The following is a 16,945-nucleotide window of genomic DNA, read 5'->3' as shown; positions in this document are numbered from 1 at the left end:
GAAATGAGATGACAATATAAAAATACGCTCTGCCGCAAAGTTTCCAATTTTTTATGGTATTGCTTAGGTCATTCATAGAGTGGGGTGTTTCACTACTGAAAGAGAAACAATGTAAGTGTAATAAAAGAAAAGAAATGAAATGAAAAATGCAGAAGAAAAATATTTCCTTACTACTAAGGGAAAGACACATACAATTCTAGATTTGGATGAATATTCAGACTGAATCTTGCTTCTTACAGGAAATCTGTATGTTAGAACATTTTTCTGCAAGGACGTAACATATATTAACTGATCATCTTAAAAATCACCTGATAATTTTAAAAGCTGCAGTAATAACAACTGAATGTTTTCAATTTCATATAAAAAATACTTTAAAATACCATAGTATAGCAACAATTTTATTTCTCAATTTAAAAAAAAATATTAATGATCTGCCTGCCAGTTATTCAGCAAAACAGAAAAAGTACTGACCTATTCTTCACAACTGCTGTCACACTATGCAAAGAAATAAATTATTTACCTTGAGTTTGGAATAGTAAAAAGTTGTTTAATATTTTGGTGTAAAAAACTATTGATTCCCACTATCTTGCATGGATTTCCAGCATTGTATTAACATGGTCTCCAGCAGAGAGAAAGAACAGAACACTACATAATTTGGACCAAATGGGTGAACAAAAGCCAACCACAACAAAGGGATTATTTGTATTGGGCAGGGAAAAAGCCCATAAATCACTGTGATTCTCTCATGTTAATTTTGCTTTTATTCTTCCTGCTCTCTGAATGGACTCTAGACTCCTATAATATATCATGTCCTATTATATTATGATTTCTCCCAAAGAGAGCTTATCGCTTAATCTGTTCATACAGCAGCAGAATCAATCTGATTGACTGGGATTTTGGTGTGCCATTGCAATTAGAGGCTATATATAATTGTGCAATATTCACATTAGGAGTTTAGCAGACCTTTTCCAGGTGCCACTTTACAGACATAGGGACTTTGACATTGATTTGTATAACATGCTTAGTAACAAGCAGAAAAGATTTAAGATACCCATTTCTAAAACACCTGAATTCTTGTATTTACTTGCAAAACACTTGGAAAAGAGGTTGATAGAACAGTTTTCATGATAAACCTTTCCATGGAGTACCTAACCGAGGCTGTGTGTATACACACATGCATGCACACAGGTTGCACATGCATTTTACAGTAAAGAAGCCCCTTTGTATTTTAAAAGTAGCGATAACTCAAAAGCGCAGGAACATTATGCTAACTAGCGAGCCTGCAGTGGGCAGAGATGAAGGTCTAATTCATACCTGCTAATCACAAACCAGGAACTAGAAAGAATTATTCCTTCAGCACCTGTCAGTAACATGGAGAAAAAAAAAAATGTATGTTCTGAAGGAAATTGGTGGAAAATTCTTGTGGGAAGTCTTGCATAGCCAGCAATATTAGAAAAACATTATTCATGTTGTTAAAAATGAGAAATAGTAGGGTGTTTTTAATCACAATAAGTTTATCACCCAAGATGAGAAAATAATTCCAGAACTTGTTACGATGGCTGAGACTGAACTGGGCTGAAAGCTGGCACTTGCTTTGGGACCAGTGACTCCAGGGAACCAGAGATGCAGGTCAGACACAGCCCCTCAGCTGGTGGAAGCTGCACAGCCTCCCCAGGGAATGTGCCCCAGGACCTCGTTTTGCTTATCGGTAGAAACTAACCTCTCAATGTACCTTTTTTTTATACAAATTAAGGCTAGCATCTCTTCTGCTCACCGTGCATATTGAAACAGACTACATGCCTTTCCTTGATAGGTCTTGTTATTATGTCCCATTTCCCCCTCTCTTTTTTCCCATGTCTTCTCTTCTGTAGACTGATCAAGACTTGCTTTCCTCTGGACATTCTCAATCGGATCACGTGTTTCTATACAAATACCATCTAAAACGTACATTCAGTACAAACGGACAAAGAAAAGGTAATCCCAATCAGTAGGAGAGATACAGCTGGTGCCTCAAAATACTGGATTCGCCAAAGCTCAACTGCCTGGGACGAAATACAGCTAAAAACTATGCATGAAAATTAAGAATCTGTTAAACAGACTTGGTAAGATATCCAAAAGCCACAACTATACTGTGAGAAAGAAAACAACTTTGGCAAAAAAGTTAGTGGAAAAATCAAGGCAACAATTAGAAGGAAAAAACCCCTGATAATTATGAATAATAATAATAATAACAATTAATATAGTATGTAAAAGAAAAGATAAAAAAGGGGAAAGCATTCTGTAAAAACACATTATGAAATATAAAGTATTAGAATCAGGTGCTGAATGTGTCAGTGAAAAATCCACTGCTGTATGGGCTAAAGAAAATAAGACAGACCTTGAATTTTATTCAAAACTTAATTTAATTTGGAAACAAAAAAAAAGTTAATATCAATACATAAAAAAGCATTTTTGTTCTACTTTTGGAAAGAATATTGATCTTGAGATGAAAAGTGCTTCCTAGTCCATCAGCAGCTAAGAAGGATCTTAAATAGATTCTACTAGGAGTAAACATTTTAAAATCAGCAGTTCTAAGAGTTCCTTTTGCAGATTTCTACCTGGTCTTATAAAATAATAATAATAATAAAAAAAAGAGCTACTGAGGGAATTAAAAAAAACAAAACCAAACCACTACTGTTGTGCTGATATTTAAGAAGGGACACTATACAGTCAGGTGACGGTATAACATAATACACTTGCTTGATATCAATCCAGACAAAATAGTGAAAAAAATTATACAGGATTTAACTGACAAAGGCTGAAGTGAAAGGGATGTAATTAATGCCAGTCAACATGGGTTTATGTAAAATAGGTCTTGTCAAACAAATCTCATTTTATTCTTTGATGAGCTTACAGAAGTTTGGGTGATAAAGATAAGTGCATAGGTGTAATACATTTAGACACCTGTAATGCATTTGACTTGGTAGTGCATTCCTTATATTCTTAATAGAAACTATCAATATATAGTTTTAATAAAGCATACGTAAAATGAATTAAGAGCTCCTTAAAATACCAATTTTAAGAAGTAATAATCAATTAGAAATCATTAACTGGGGGATGGAGGTGCTACTGGTGATCCGCAGGCACTTGCGGACCTGTTAGACCTGATTTTAATGAAATGTTCATCTATGTTCTGAAATTAAACTTAAAAGTATTGCTAAGAAACTTTGGAAAAAAAAGCAAAACTAGAAGAGTGGTATACAAAGATGAAGACCAGGCAGTCGCACAGTATGATCTGTCTCACTTACTGAGCTAGGCCAATTTACTGTGTTGTACCTGAACGCTCAAATCATGTTTAATGACTGGGATTTCCTTGGGAAAAAAATAAAAGGAAAGAGAAAGAGCGCATTCCTGGAAATACTGCAATCTGTTTCTCTTGGCAAATTTAATTTTCTCTGTAAGAGTTATGTGAGAGAAGCCAGACGACAGTTTTATAGAAACCTGGGCTGATAATGTAGTGCGTTAGCCTCTCAAACCCATCTTTTTGACAATAGTTAAGCAAGTGGGTAATGTGTGGCAAATTTTCCCTGTTTATCCCCAAAGTATGTTCCCTGACTGTAAGAAATGACCACTAGGTATGGCTTTCCATCATTGACCCGAACAGAAGTTATCCAACAAAGGGCTGTAAAGTTACTTGTATCGCACAGGTTATAAACAGGGAAAAAAGCGCAATGAATCTGCGGCAGCTCACTCACTGTGCATTCACTAAGTAATTTGTAGTAAAGTCTAAGATACAGCCATGTAATATATTCTAAAGGCACACAGAGAAACTTCAACAAGCACGTTAAAGCTGATGATTTTACCATTTGGCCCAAAGTTCACCGTACTCTGAAACTATTGCCCCCAAAATCTACCTCTAACTTTCCAGTTAGCAAAAAAATCAAGAAATTAAGAAAAACCAAGCAGGGTTCATGACCAAATAGAGAAAATGAATAGTAAGTGCATAAAACGCAAAGCATGGTATAGTTATATTGTACATTCCAAGCACAAACTGCAGTAGCAATTATAACACAGAATGCATATTCAATTATCAGCTACAGATCCAGAGCAACAATAAAGCTGATATCGCTATATTTTTGTAGGGCTACATAAAGCAAAAGAGCTCAACTGGTTCCTTCTGAAATTTCTGATGTGTAACATTATGCAATGCCATATAAAATTGGGTGATGGAAGCCCATAAAAAGTGCTTGAAATTCTCAATACATTCTACATCTATAGGCTTAAATAAAACCACTTTGAGGACTCCATCATACCTACCACACGTGCATTTTTTTGTATGGCTACAAATGTGATAGCTCATGCTTTTACTTCCTCACAGTATATAGCTCCTCCACAAACAGAAAGCATTTAGTGAACAGAAATGTAGACAAGCTCTAATTTTCTGTTCAGTGGCAACTGCATCCATTATGCGTTACAGTGTCACTTTGCTCTGAAAGAGTTAACTTTCTAGCTCCTATTCTCTGCAGTGCTGCATAAACACTGCACATTATTCTTACTGAGCATGCTTCATCTTTCCTGTCTCCACAGTCTTGGGCTGTCAATCACCTGTCAGTCCCTACCACATCAGCACAGTGCGCATCACCAGGCTGTCAGCACAGCAGCTGATGAGACTCTGCTAAGAGCTGTCAATCAAACTTGTTTCTCTTATCTGTTCGGGAAATATTTTGTCTCTAAGAAACAAAGAACCTGGGCAACAATGGATCAGAGTCTAGTATTTACTCTTTTACAGGGATAGAAGGCTCTTAACAGGAAACGAATGTTTTATTCACAACAAGGAAAAAAAATAAATCGGCTCCATTAGGCATATTTTCTTTTTTTAGTTTTGTTTAAATCCTATTTACTTCTTGACCCAATAAATCAGGGCATAATAAATTAAAGCAATTTTCTTTTTGCTCTCACTGTAAAATGAATTTCACAGGTTTACTTCTTAGCTGCTGTTAAATACTGTTCAATGTGGTTTAAAACAGGTAGCATCTCTTTGGTTTTGAGAATCTTTCTCAGTCTTTAAGCGTTAGAATGTGTGAGCTTTCTCTCCATCTCACTGTAGCCAAAAAATGCTAGAGAAAGCCAGGCTAGAGAAAACACACATATTTTACACCTTTGTTACATTAAAAAGTGTTTTTATTTTCTGTCATTTTTCTCATTAAAACTCAATTTCAACATAGAATTTAATATTGCGAGTAGGGTTCATAGATAACAGCAGACCAAAAGAATAGCTGAGGGGTATAAGCAAGCAGGAGAAAAACACACATTTTCAGGGGATGTTTGAAAGAAGATAGTATCTTCTTTCTTGAATGTTCTACCAGGGAGGAAGAATTGCAGAAGGTGAAGTTCTTACATCTAAGAAATAAAATTCTGAAGACAAAAAGAGCTGCTGCAAAGATGGGCACAGCAACAATTTCAGGTCTAACACAGAATCTCCGCATGGGAAGTTGAGCTGGGCTCCAAGTTCACATCTACCCAAGGCAGAATAATGTTCTGCAAAGATAACTGGTCCATATCTAACAAACCTGGCAATCAAATTAATTAGCACTGGTGGATCACTGAACTAACAGACCTTTACTCTTCCCAGGGCATAAGTAAGTATCTTTACATGCTGCGCCACACAGATATACAGGCACATTTAAAGCTCTCCTGAGTATCAGTACATAGTGCTGTCTCATACCAAGCGAAGTAAACATAACCCAGTGACTTAAAACCCCCACTTTGACCCATACCTATTTTCCCCTACAAATTAAAGAATCTCAGAGCTGATAGTCAAAGAGAAACCTCGCAGACTCAACAGTGAGAGTAGCAAAGTGAAGAAAACTGCTTTTTTTCAGTATGGAGATGAGCTGAGTGCTGTAAAACACTCATAATGCAAAAGGCAGCCTAAAAATATTTGGTGTTTTTTGTAAAGCTTCAGTTTGGGGCCATGAAATTAAATAAGCAGCTTACTTTTCTGAGACAAAAAAAAAAAAAAAGTGAGTTTACAACCCTTACAGTTTCTCTGACAGAACTGCATACTAAAAGTTAAAACAAATTGGAGGCAAGTAAAAGTAGTATTTTTTTTCTAAATCTTGTAACACACTATAATTTACAGGCCTGACTCACATGCCCTGGACATTTGCTCTGGCTGTGGGATTGGGCTGTCCAGGTGAGAGCAGAGGGCAGACAGCACCGACTGAGAAAAAGGCTGCGGTAAGAAACTCGAGGAAAGGAAAAGTTTAAAGCAAGCACGGAAAAAAGATCCCAGAGGGGTCTGGGAAGTGCAGTCAAGATTAGAGAAGAAGACAATATGCAAGTTTCCAGCAGCCTCCCACAGTGCTCCTGGGGCTCTGGAGAATGAACCTGGGGCAAAACACTGTGCTACTCCTCATCTCCAGTGGCTTAAGGCAAGATCCGGATAGCCCCTGAGAACAAGGAGAGGAAAAGGCTGGGAACTGTCACAAGCCAGAGAAAAACTGTGGCCATGGACAATGAAAAACTATTTGTTCTTTCTCCACACACACCCCCCCAAAAGATATTTTCTGGATTTTTTTTTTTCCTCCAGAAGAGAATTTTATAATACCTAATAGAGGGAAACCATCAATCACCCAAAGGGAAGAAAATGAGGTGGCAGCCACAACTGAAGTCAGAGATGTAAGCAGATCTCTCACAGGCTGAAGCAAGACAAAAGCAGGCAATTTTGAGCTGAATCCTGGAGCAAAGGCAAGAGGTTGGCATCTTCCATCACCTTCAGCTCTACAAATCACTTCTCAAAGTGTGCCTATTTCTCTTTACTAGGGCCTAATCTTGGTACCCTCCATTACTGTTTCTGCCTTCTGTCTTTTCTCTTCCCTCTCAGCCAGTTCCAACGATTTTCATTCCCACTACACACTAAAGACTATGCACACTGGGCAAGGAGGAAGTGTCTTGCTGCAGACAGCATGGATGGAGACCAGGCACTTGTTTCATCTTCCAAAACTCCACACTTGGTGCTGCCACCACTCAGCATACTCTGGCACACCTAACAGGAGCCCCAGACCACTGGCCAGTGACCAGTTACTTGGAAGAAGGGTACTGGGTGACATTATGGTCTTTTGGGAGATGCCAAGACCCTCCATAGTCGCCATGGAGCATGTGCATGGTCGGGCAGGCAAAACAGAGACTTCGATCAGGTCTCTGTGCTCAGCAAGAACCTGCTACAGGTAGAAGCGATTGTCAACTAATGTTCGCACCCAAAGGGGAGCAGACTGCTCTGTTCTCAACTCCTGGACGTAGTTTTGGACACAAACTTTCCTAATAGGAAGAGAGGGTTGCTCTTAACAACAAGCTCTTAACAACGAGCAATGCTGGAGGTGTCCCAGGTAGGGACACAGCACCCCCAAGGCGGCTCTCAAAGGCTGCTCAGGGGGCAATGGAAGTCCCAGACTGGAACGGCTCAAGCATGCTTTTTCAAGTATCACTAAACAGGAATACTGGGTGCATCAGAAAGAATCACTAACACTGTAGTTCAGCATTACGTAAATATTTACTAACGAAGGAAAGGAAACATGAATGAACAGATAGAGCCCTAATGCTAAGTTTTAATGGCAGATGGTGAGAATAACACCAAGAGCAACAAAAGTTTGTGCAGAGGTCACAAATTAAAACCAGAGGAAAAATCCTGTGTGCCAGTCGCTTTTAAAAATGTGTCTACAGTAACTTGATCTTTCAATCAGGCTTATCAGCAACAATGCTAAGAATCACAGTATTGCCACATACCAAACTGTTCCAGATAGCACAACCATTATCAAGCATTTGTGACAACAGGAATATTTTGCTCTTTGACAGATTCTTTCATATGCAGCACTCTTTTCCAGAAACACAACTCCCTCTGATCTAACTGGACATTAATTGCTTTTCTGCTGATGTATCTGTGCCTTCTGGACTGATAACACAACTAGCAAATCTGATATCTGACAAGTTGACTCAACCTAATCAGGACAGATCAGCTGTTACCAATGTTGCTATAGGCTGTAATTTGAGGACCTTTACAGAGTTATCACTTGCTTTGAAAGGCAAGAAACTGTAATTCTGTCAACACTAATCCCAGAATGTGCGTTCAAAGCGGTTGTTATTTTTTCTCCAGGAGAAGGTAACACTTGTCAAATAAATACCTGAGATAATTGATAAAAGGAATTAGAACTATGTGAATGATACGCTGACAATCAGTCACTCTCACGAAAAAGAACCTCACAAGACTCAGGACATTAAGTAGAGAGTACAAGCTGTCACCATGAAGCAGGGGTCACTCTGAATGGAGTGAAACAATGGGCAACGCAGTCTTTCAATATTTACTTATCTCGCTGTTGCTTAGTGCTAAAGCTGAGTGAATTATTCACTACAAACAATTTGGTCGATGAATTTTACCCCTTTTTGCTGCTCAGCATATGCAGGCAATGGATGCCAATGCCATCAGGTTTATTCACTGCCTCACTGTTATTCAAGCTTTCATTTAGTGCTTGATTGAGAGTATTCTAGACTTCCACTGCTGTTCAGACAATACCCAGGGCAGGTCCTCAATGTGTGCAAACAGCATAGATCCACACAGCTGATGGAATAATGATTAGCTACACCAGCAAGGATATAGCTTTTGGTATTTTTGTTTTTATGATCCCTGTTTAAATCTGGAAGCCCTTCCAGCAACACTACTGAAACTTGCTACAAAGTTCCCTTTCCATGAATAATTTTGCCCACAAGACTCAACACTTGAATGTTTGTGGAAACCAAATTAAAGAGTGCAAGTACAGCCATTGCAAATTAATTTTAAAATTCCAATTATTATATTGTATTATTTGCCCTACTCCACTAGGAAATGATTTATTTTCATGTAATAAGAGTCAGAGGAATTCCACAAAAGATGGATTCTCAACCCATGCAATTCTTTAATGAAATTTGATGGTCACTGAATACAAACAAGTGACTCTGTCATTGCCAGGGTTGCATCTGTCTCTTACAGATAAAACTGTGTTTAGAAACTCAGGCTTAAAATTTGAACAAAAAATATATCTCTTACTGTATCGCTTTGGTCCATCTTCCAAACAAAATGAAAGGGTTAAAGTTGCATCATCTTCAAAAAATTCAGTTGCAAAGGCATCCCACCAGAGGTTGTCACTATCCTAGGAAGCAACAGATCATTCACTTAACAGGAGGCAAAATGAAAATATGTTCATCCTTTGTAAAAGAAATTCGACGGGATCACACATAGTTTGCGCTTTACCAATCATTTTGCGGTGTAGATGTCTATATGATATTTCAAACTGATTTTCCTAGATAAAATTCATTTCTAGTTTAAGAAAAAAGCTAAAATGCTGAGTTTATTATACAATAAACTTTCATTTTATCAAGCATATTAAATATGTAAAAACTTTTGTTCTCATAAACACAGGTTTTTCTTCAAATGTTAAAAACGATTTTATAAATCAGTTGCAAATAAAGCGATTATGACTTCCCCCCTCCCCACCCCCTATTCTGAGCTGTGTATCTCAAATGCTTGGTCCTAATAATGAAAAAACCTCAGTACTTAATTCTATAATGCTACATAACCCGATTATCAGCATGAGCTGACAAGAAAGTTATTTAGAAACTAAATATAATAGCCATTCCACTCCAATGCATTTAATATAAATACAATGGTACTGCGGGTTAATTAAATACCAGCTAGTTACTTAAATGTAGTTGTTGTGAGAAATCTTTACTTTCCAGTGCGATACACGAAGTGAAAACAATATTTTAAGATGACCTCTGTATACTTTGACTTACAGTAATACACATAGCTGGAACATAGCAATTATTAATATAATGTACAATGTAAAGCATATACCCATACACCACTACTTTGACAATTGAACCAGGCATCTTCAGACCTCGGTGACCGACCACAGGCACCCAAACCTCAACGTCTAGCACCTGTGCAAGTGGTCCAGCCCGCAAGGCTTTTCAGAGAAGTCGGGCAACAACCGAATCTACTAATTGTTTCATTCAAAAGCTATGGGTATATTTAACAGCTGGATTTGAAATGTTTGGTGCAGCCTCTTCTGCTCCTTTGAGGCCCTGTGATTTAAATCGCATGCAGCACACAGGATAAGCAACAGAGCAGGAAATACGCTTCTGAAGATGCCCCAGTTGCACCCCTCAGAGGCACTCTATCCCACTCAGGGCAGCTGCCTTCCCAGTGTGCAAAGCCACCTTCATTCAGCATAGTAAGCACTGAGTACCTCTTAGTGCCTACGCAATATATAACTAACCCAGAAATATTTTACCTTCACAGGAAAAAAAAGCTGAGATAAAATGCCAATTTAAGACAAAACATGTATCTATCATATCCATTATACGTACACATGCAGAGAAATAACTGGCTGGGGTTTTTAGTACTGCTCCTGTTTTTCCTGAAGATGTTACTACTGGATTTCACTCCAACCTGCTGAGCAGGGTATCTTTCCTGCCTCACAACTTCACTTTGATTTTTGTCATGCACCCAATGGAGAAAGGGTAGGGACATTTTTAGCATTCAGGTCCTACCAGACACCCCCAAGAGACTTCTTGGCTAGGTCAAAGCCTGTAATTCACCTTCCTTGTCAAGGCTCATCCCACCCTGCAGTGGCAGGACACCCAGCATCATGGCCCTGCAGTGCTCATTCAAATTTCAGTCACGCAAAGAGGTACCAAAACCGTCCCCCACAACTTGGAAAGTTGTTGCCACAGAGAGCTGCTGCTCCTTCTTCTTTGCTGGTGTAAATGGGACGAGTATTCCCACGTGCAATCAACGCTCCATTGACAAGGTGAGTAGCCAAAACAGTAAGAATGGAATATATATGCTGGTGTTCAACAGGAGCCCAGCCACTAGCTTCTAACAACACATCTTAGAGCACCGACCCTTCACTCGGGACAGCCTGGTGGGGGACATTATAAGCCCATACCAGAGTGTATTGTCCAATAAGTAATTAGGAGCTACCACTCTCTGCCATTTGCCAAGACAGGCTGCCGTATTAACAGGGATCTTTTGGACATAATTGTCATAGGGAAGGAAGAGAGGAGAGAAGGATGTAAGAAATGCCACATACCACGTTTGCACTCTCGTTAACTCAATAGTTGAGTATCACTGGATCTACTGATGCAGCACCCAATGACATGGGAGGCAAAAGCAGAACATGACATAGTTGGGATGCAAAGGCACACGGGAAAGACGGAGAAGATGCAAGGAAAGTGCAGGGCCTCACCTCAAAACCACACATATTTGCACTCACTCTTGCTTCCAAGAAGTCTGAAGACAAGGAAAACGTGGAGATGGAATTACTGTAGATTCCCTCCCTGGATAGATGAAACGTCCAGATCCTGTCACAGTTTGGATGCTGTCCAAGTTCTTTATCTTATGCTTTTGCATATTTTATGTCAGGAAGAAGGAAAAACAGAAAAAGCAACACCCCACCCCCACCCACAAAAAAATCCCCAAGCCTTAACAGAATACATAAATCCTGTCAAGCCTGCATATGCTCTGCTGATTAATTCTATGCTCCACCCTTGTCACAGGTGGGCCCAACTACTCTCACAGCCAAATCGTGAACAAAACCGAATGAGGTGTCCCCTAGCCAAGCTGAAAAAGGATCCAGTTATTACCAAAAAAAGAGTAATAATAAAATCATCTCCTTTTTTTTTTTTACAAAAAGGGGATGGTGAAGGCAAGGCTGCCCCCAGGCATCTTTAACTTATGCTCTGACAGGTTACGGGGGATTTTGCCAGAGTAATTATTTTTCTATTCAACAATAATGAGAAATTACCATGGCAACCTCCCTTTCACGTAGTGCACTCACATGCTCAAACATTGAAATAATGGCCTAAACATAACAAAAAAACCCCTAATACTTTAAAAAAAATTTGTATTAAAATAAACTTCAGGAATGTGTCAAAGGAGAGAAGAGGGCAGAGACAGCCAGCAAGTTGGGTCAGCAGTAAGGATGCCATGCTGCTGTAGCCAGCTACCCAAGCAGCAAAACGTCCTCTGCCGCAACTGTCATTGTTCCCTCTGATCCCCTCCACCCTAGTATTATTTGTAATTTGAAGCATGGCTCAACTCTGAATAGGGTCTCCAAGTAAATGGAATCCTAGGGTTTCAATATTTTTCCCTGACTCTGATTTCTTTGGCAAATGTAATCAGACTTTAAATACAATGATGTTCTTTTTCCCCCTCCATCTAATAGTCCCACGTTCACTGTGTGATCTGAGAGTCAAGCTGGGTTCTTCTTTACACCTTACACACTCACATGATTAAGAGTCTGCAAGCCAAATGAGGCTCTCCTACTTGCCTGTGATGGTGACTGCTGAACCAAAATAGATCTTGCAACTGGAATATAAGGCCAACCGAGCCTATGCCATTTTCTCCAAATTCCTTTATTTTTGTTTAATGACTTGGAAGGCAGAATGGAGTTCATGTAAAAAGTCAGTACATGAAACCATGCTCGAGAGAGGATGCAGATACCTTGCAGGACAGAACTGGAATTCAAAATGATTTTGATAGATTGCAGAAATTATCTGAAGTGAAGATGAAATTCAATAAAGTGACAAAAGCACAACTACAAAATGGGGAATAACTGATTAAGCAGTACTATAGAAAATGGTCCAGATCATAAAGTAAATATATCAGCAATCTGTTGCTCTTGTGAATAAGGGAGCTGTCTTAGATGCAATTCCCTTCCACTCCAGCAAACATATCTCTGGAAAGACTTCAACTGGAACATTTCTGGAGTACTGTGGCCAGGCCTGGGCCACCCAGTCTTAAAGAATTTAGCTGAGAACAACAGGAACCATTGAGTTTAAAGACATAAGCAAACAAAAAAGCCAACCCCAAAGCATTCATAGGAAGCAAGGCGGAAGGGCCTAGCTATGTCTAGTATAAGACAGAAGCAGCTTACGGGAAATGTGATGACAGCCTTCAACCATATGAAAAGATTGCTACAAAGAAAAGCCATCACTTGTCCTTAGTGGCTAACAAGGACAGAAGAAGTAATAATCAGCTCAGTTTTGCTGCCATTGTGAGTTAAGGGGTTTAATCCCCTGTTACAGATTTCTAGACTGGTGTTTTGGAGATGGGAAGAGGTACAGAGCATGGCTACCGTGCTCCCAAGAAGAGCGGAGAGAGAGTTCCTGCTGCCTCCAAGCCTCAGGCGGAGCTGCCCCATCGTGCAGCTCCATGGCTTATGCCCAGCGAGAAGCAGATTTTGGTTTTCTCCCTCACATCGCTTTTGGCTGTACACATATGACAGGTGTAAATAGTATATTAAAACGAGAGTCATGGAAACAAATAAATGCAGTTCTGAATACACACAGGAAACACATCTGTTCTGAAATGGGACCTTTTTCTTATATAATCACTTTTCAGCTAAGAACTGAATTTCTAACATCAACTTATGTGGCTTGGCATTGGACAAGGCAAAAATAAAAAGAGATAGTGCCCCTTGGGAGCTTACATTTTTCTTCTGGCACCTGCAACCCTTCCCTATTGACACTTACTATTTTCAGAACTCTATACATCCACACTCCTGTTGGCAACATACACACTTCTCATAGTCTTTCAAGTTAATGCTGCATGAGGAAACTGCTGTCTCCCCAAGGAGAGAATGGTATTCCTCCCCTCCTCCCATTCCCAGCAAATCAAACTATACTTGAGCTTTTAAAATGCAGTTCCAGATAAGATTTTGCCATTAAATACACCTGTAAAAACTGCACAGCCATTACAAATTATGAAACTCACAAGATAAGTACAATAAAAAAATCTGACATTAATGTTTATACTCAGAGCACACTGACAGACTTTTAAAAATAAAATACCTGAATACAAGAAACCAATAATTTTCCCCATTAGCTTTAAATTAGACCCATCTTGAGTCTACCGAACACGTTACAGTTCCAATATAAATGTCACAGGAGTAACAAATTAACAGGGATCTATATATCTTAATTTTATACATTTGGACAGTTGAGTACTGACCTGTAGATTGTGCAGTGCACAATTTTTTTTATAATCTGGCATAGGGGTTTTTTTCTATACGTAAAAATTCTATGTGGAATACTGATATTTTGAGTCTTAAATGTATTTTCTTGGAAACAGTATGAACAGAGTCAAAGAACAGAATACTCACATACAGTATGTAGGTGGCAAACCTATATAGCCAAATGGCTCTGTCTGTTATCACACAGGTACAAGACACACACCTATCTTACATTCACAGTATCTTTGCTGGCACTATATGATACCCTGTAGTTAGTAAAGGCACCTGAAAAAGGGGACCAACCAATCTGGTTGCCCAGGGCTAGTCTGGAAGGACCATCTTTGCTTTTGCATTTGTTATTCTATCCCATTTTATCTTTAAACATAAAGCACATTTTACATAGCTTTAAAGACACCTTTAATCTTGCAGCTAGTGGTCTCTCACAGAATCTCCAGCTCCCCTCCCCCTGCCAGGAATGCCCGACTCTATTCCTTCCATTTGTTATTTCACACATATTCACAGTTTTAATGGTGTTGCTTGCATTTATTTCACTTACTTGTGTGGCTGGATGCCATCTCTCAAACAATATGTAGTAAAACTGGCAGAAAGATTTTAGGACTTGGCTTTGGCCATAAGTAGTTTTCTGTTCCATTATATACTTGCAACTTCTTGCCAAAACTCTGCTCAATGCCCAAAACATATCAGTTTCTTCAGCTTACTTAATAATTAAATTATTGTTTACATTCCACTTTGGAACTTATCTTCATTTGTACAGTAAAGAAACAACACCAAGTTTCTGTTTTACTGAAAAAGCAGAATATAGCCATGCAAGAGATCCCCATAGCAATGCCGCCCCAGAGAGACTGACTCCGGTGCAAAATGGGGGCAACGTTGCTGCTTCTCATGTAAATCTGAATCCACTTTAAGAATCCAATGGAATTACAGGGAAAAGCTTGTAATGGAAAGCTACTCTTACAGATCCACTGGAAATTCTTTATATAGCAAGAATCTGATTTTTATTGCCTATAAACCACTCCACTATAAGGCAACAAAATGGGGGGGGGGGAAGCAGTAACAGCTCATAACAGCTCATTTTCTGAATGGGGAACTGTGAAAATTAAACATTAATTATTTGGTTTCAGACAAAATTGTGAGAAACAAAAAAAAAAAAAAAAGGAAAAAAGAAAAAAAGGCTTTGCAAAATACGCAAATTGATTCATGCCATTTTCTGTGAACCCAGGGATGTGGGAATGAGCATCGCTATAGCAAAACAATTATGTTGTAACAATACCGGTCATACAGCTCAGCTTTGCACATACACTGCTTTGACATAGCGCCACTTGGATTTTCAAATAGCGAGTCCACACTGGGCAATTATACCAGTGGTTCGGATTAACTGCAGCATGCTGACACAGATACAAGGAAGAGAAATATTTTTCTTATGTTTGGAAGGATGGTTGACCTCTACCTTGTTATTTGGCCACTAACATATGCCTGAATTAGAGACTTTTGTTAGAGTAGTTGTGGCAACTGCTCGCTAAGCTGGCAAATCACAAGACCAGTCTACACACAGCTATAGAAGTATAGTTATTCCATTACATGTCAGCCACCCAATTTTTCTGTTTACACAGATGCTACATGTATTTCAAGTTGTATATATTAAAATTGGAGTCTTTAAAATTATGAAGATCTTCTAACTTAAGTTGTCAGGAAAGGATAAGACAGAGTGCTATGTGGTTCAATCTAATAACGGTCAAAGAAGAATGCCTGGTCTCAAACCAATTATCTGTCATTCTTTAAATTTTACTGCAGCTTGTGGACAAAAGAGAAACGAATCCTTAAATATTCACTCTGTGCATGTTCCACCGTTCACCTACAGCAAACAGACACTGATCGCAGAGTTTAATACTGCATTATAAGGGGTACAGAGCAGAAAGAGTTAATTTATGAAATGTGTTATTTCACCTGCTTCTTTAATTTGAATTCATTATTTCCACTCCTGGAACTTGTGCACAAGAATGAATAGGAGAAAGAAAAGGGAAAAAAGAGCAATGAAGCTGGGCTCAAGACATATTCCACTGCCATTTCCTTTTAACCACTATGGCATCATCCTTGATATTTCACAGCAACATTATCAATATATAGCAGAAGAAGTTCTTTTATCCTTTTTAAGTGTATGGGATAAGATTGCTCTTGGTCTCTATGGATAAGACCTATATTCTGCCTTTGTGAACAAAAAGACTGGGCATTAACTAAATCATGTGCAGTTGTTAAAAATAGACACTTCTACCCATAGCTGAGTACTTGTTTGGACTTGGTATATATAGAGTGCATGCTAAATCCATATTCAAAGTTATTTTAAATTTGAGCCCTCTTTTCAACAGGCATGAGGAGGTGTCTAGTTGGCTGGGAGCAGTAATGGGTTTAGTAGTATTCTCCATCCACGATCATTGCAGACAAATCACAGACTTGAGTTTTGTGTTTATCAAAAATGAACCACAGTTACACTTGTCTATTCTGCCACAGTATACCCCACAGCCTCAGCCTTTGAGAATGGTTTATAGAGATGGAATATTAAGTGTGTCTATTATCTATTGTACCACCGTCAGTCATATGAATGTTCCTATTTTATTCTGACATTTTGACCTGGTCTCTTTCTTACCTTGTTTACTTCCATCTATATAAGTAAATGGAAGCTACTATGCCATCTATCCCAATGAAAACGCAGTAACTAGTATTGCCACCAGTGAATACAGAGCATCAAACATTGCATGTCACTGGGGCACACAAAAAAAAAAAAAAAGTCATATTCCCAGCAACGTTAGTAAAACAGTCTCTCTGGGTCTACCTACCCAAGTGCACCAACTCCCAAGGCTCTAAAGTTTAGTAAACACAAATGCCTGTGTCAGTTATTACTG

General features: G+C 38.8%; 1 protein-coding gene across 16 annotated transcripts in view; it reads right to left on the bottom strand.

Moving 5' to 3' along the window:
- The window catches only part of LDB2 (LIM domain binding 2), a 220,072-nt gene that overhangs the window by 132,505 nt on the left and 70,622 nt on the right, over window positions 1-16,945 (bottom strand). For all 16 annotated transcript variants that reach the window (XM_037399736.1, XM_037399746.1, XM_037399673.1 and 13 more), the window contains one exon: window positions 9,059-9,161. In XM_037399736.1, the coding sequence (XP_037255633.1) occupies window positions 9,059-9,161 (103 nt within the window). The remainder of the gene's footprint in view (window positions 1-9,058; window positions 9,162-16,945) is intronic.

Source organism: Falco rusticolus, chromosome 1 (genome assembly GCF_015220075.1).
Source record: "Falco rusticolus isolate bFalRus1 chromosome 1, bFalRus1.pri, whole genome shotgun sequence".
In the NCBI taxonomy this organism is placed as follows: domain Eukaryota; kingdom Metazoa; phylum Chordata; class Aves; order Falconiformes; family Falconidae; genus Falco; species Falco rusticolus.
Note: the sequence above shows the minus strand (reverse complement) of the source record. Positions and strands in the feature narration are given on the sequence as shown.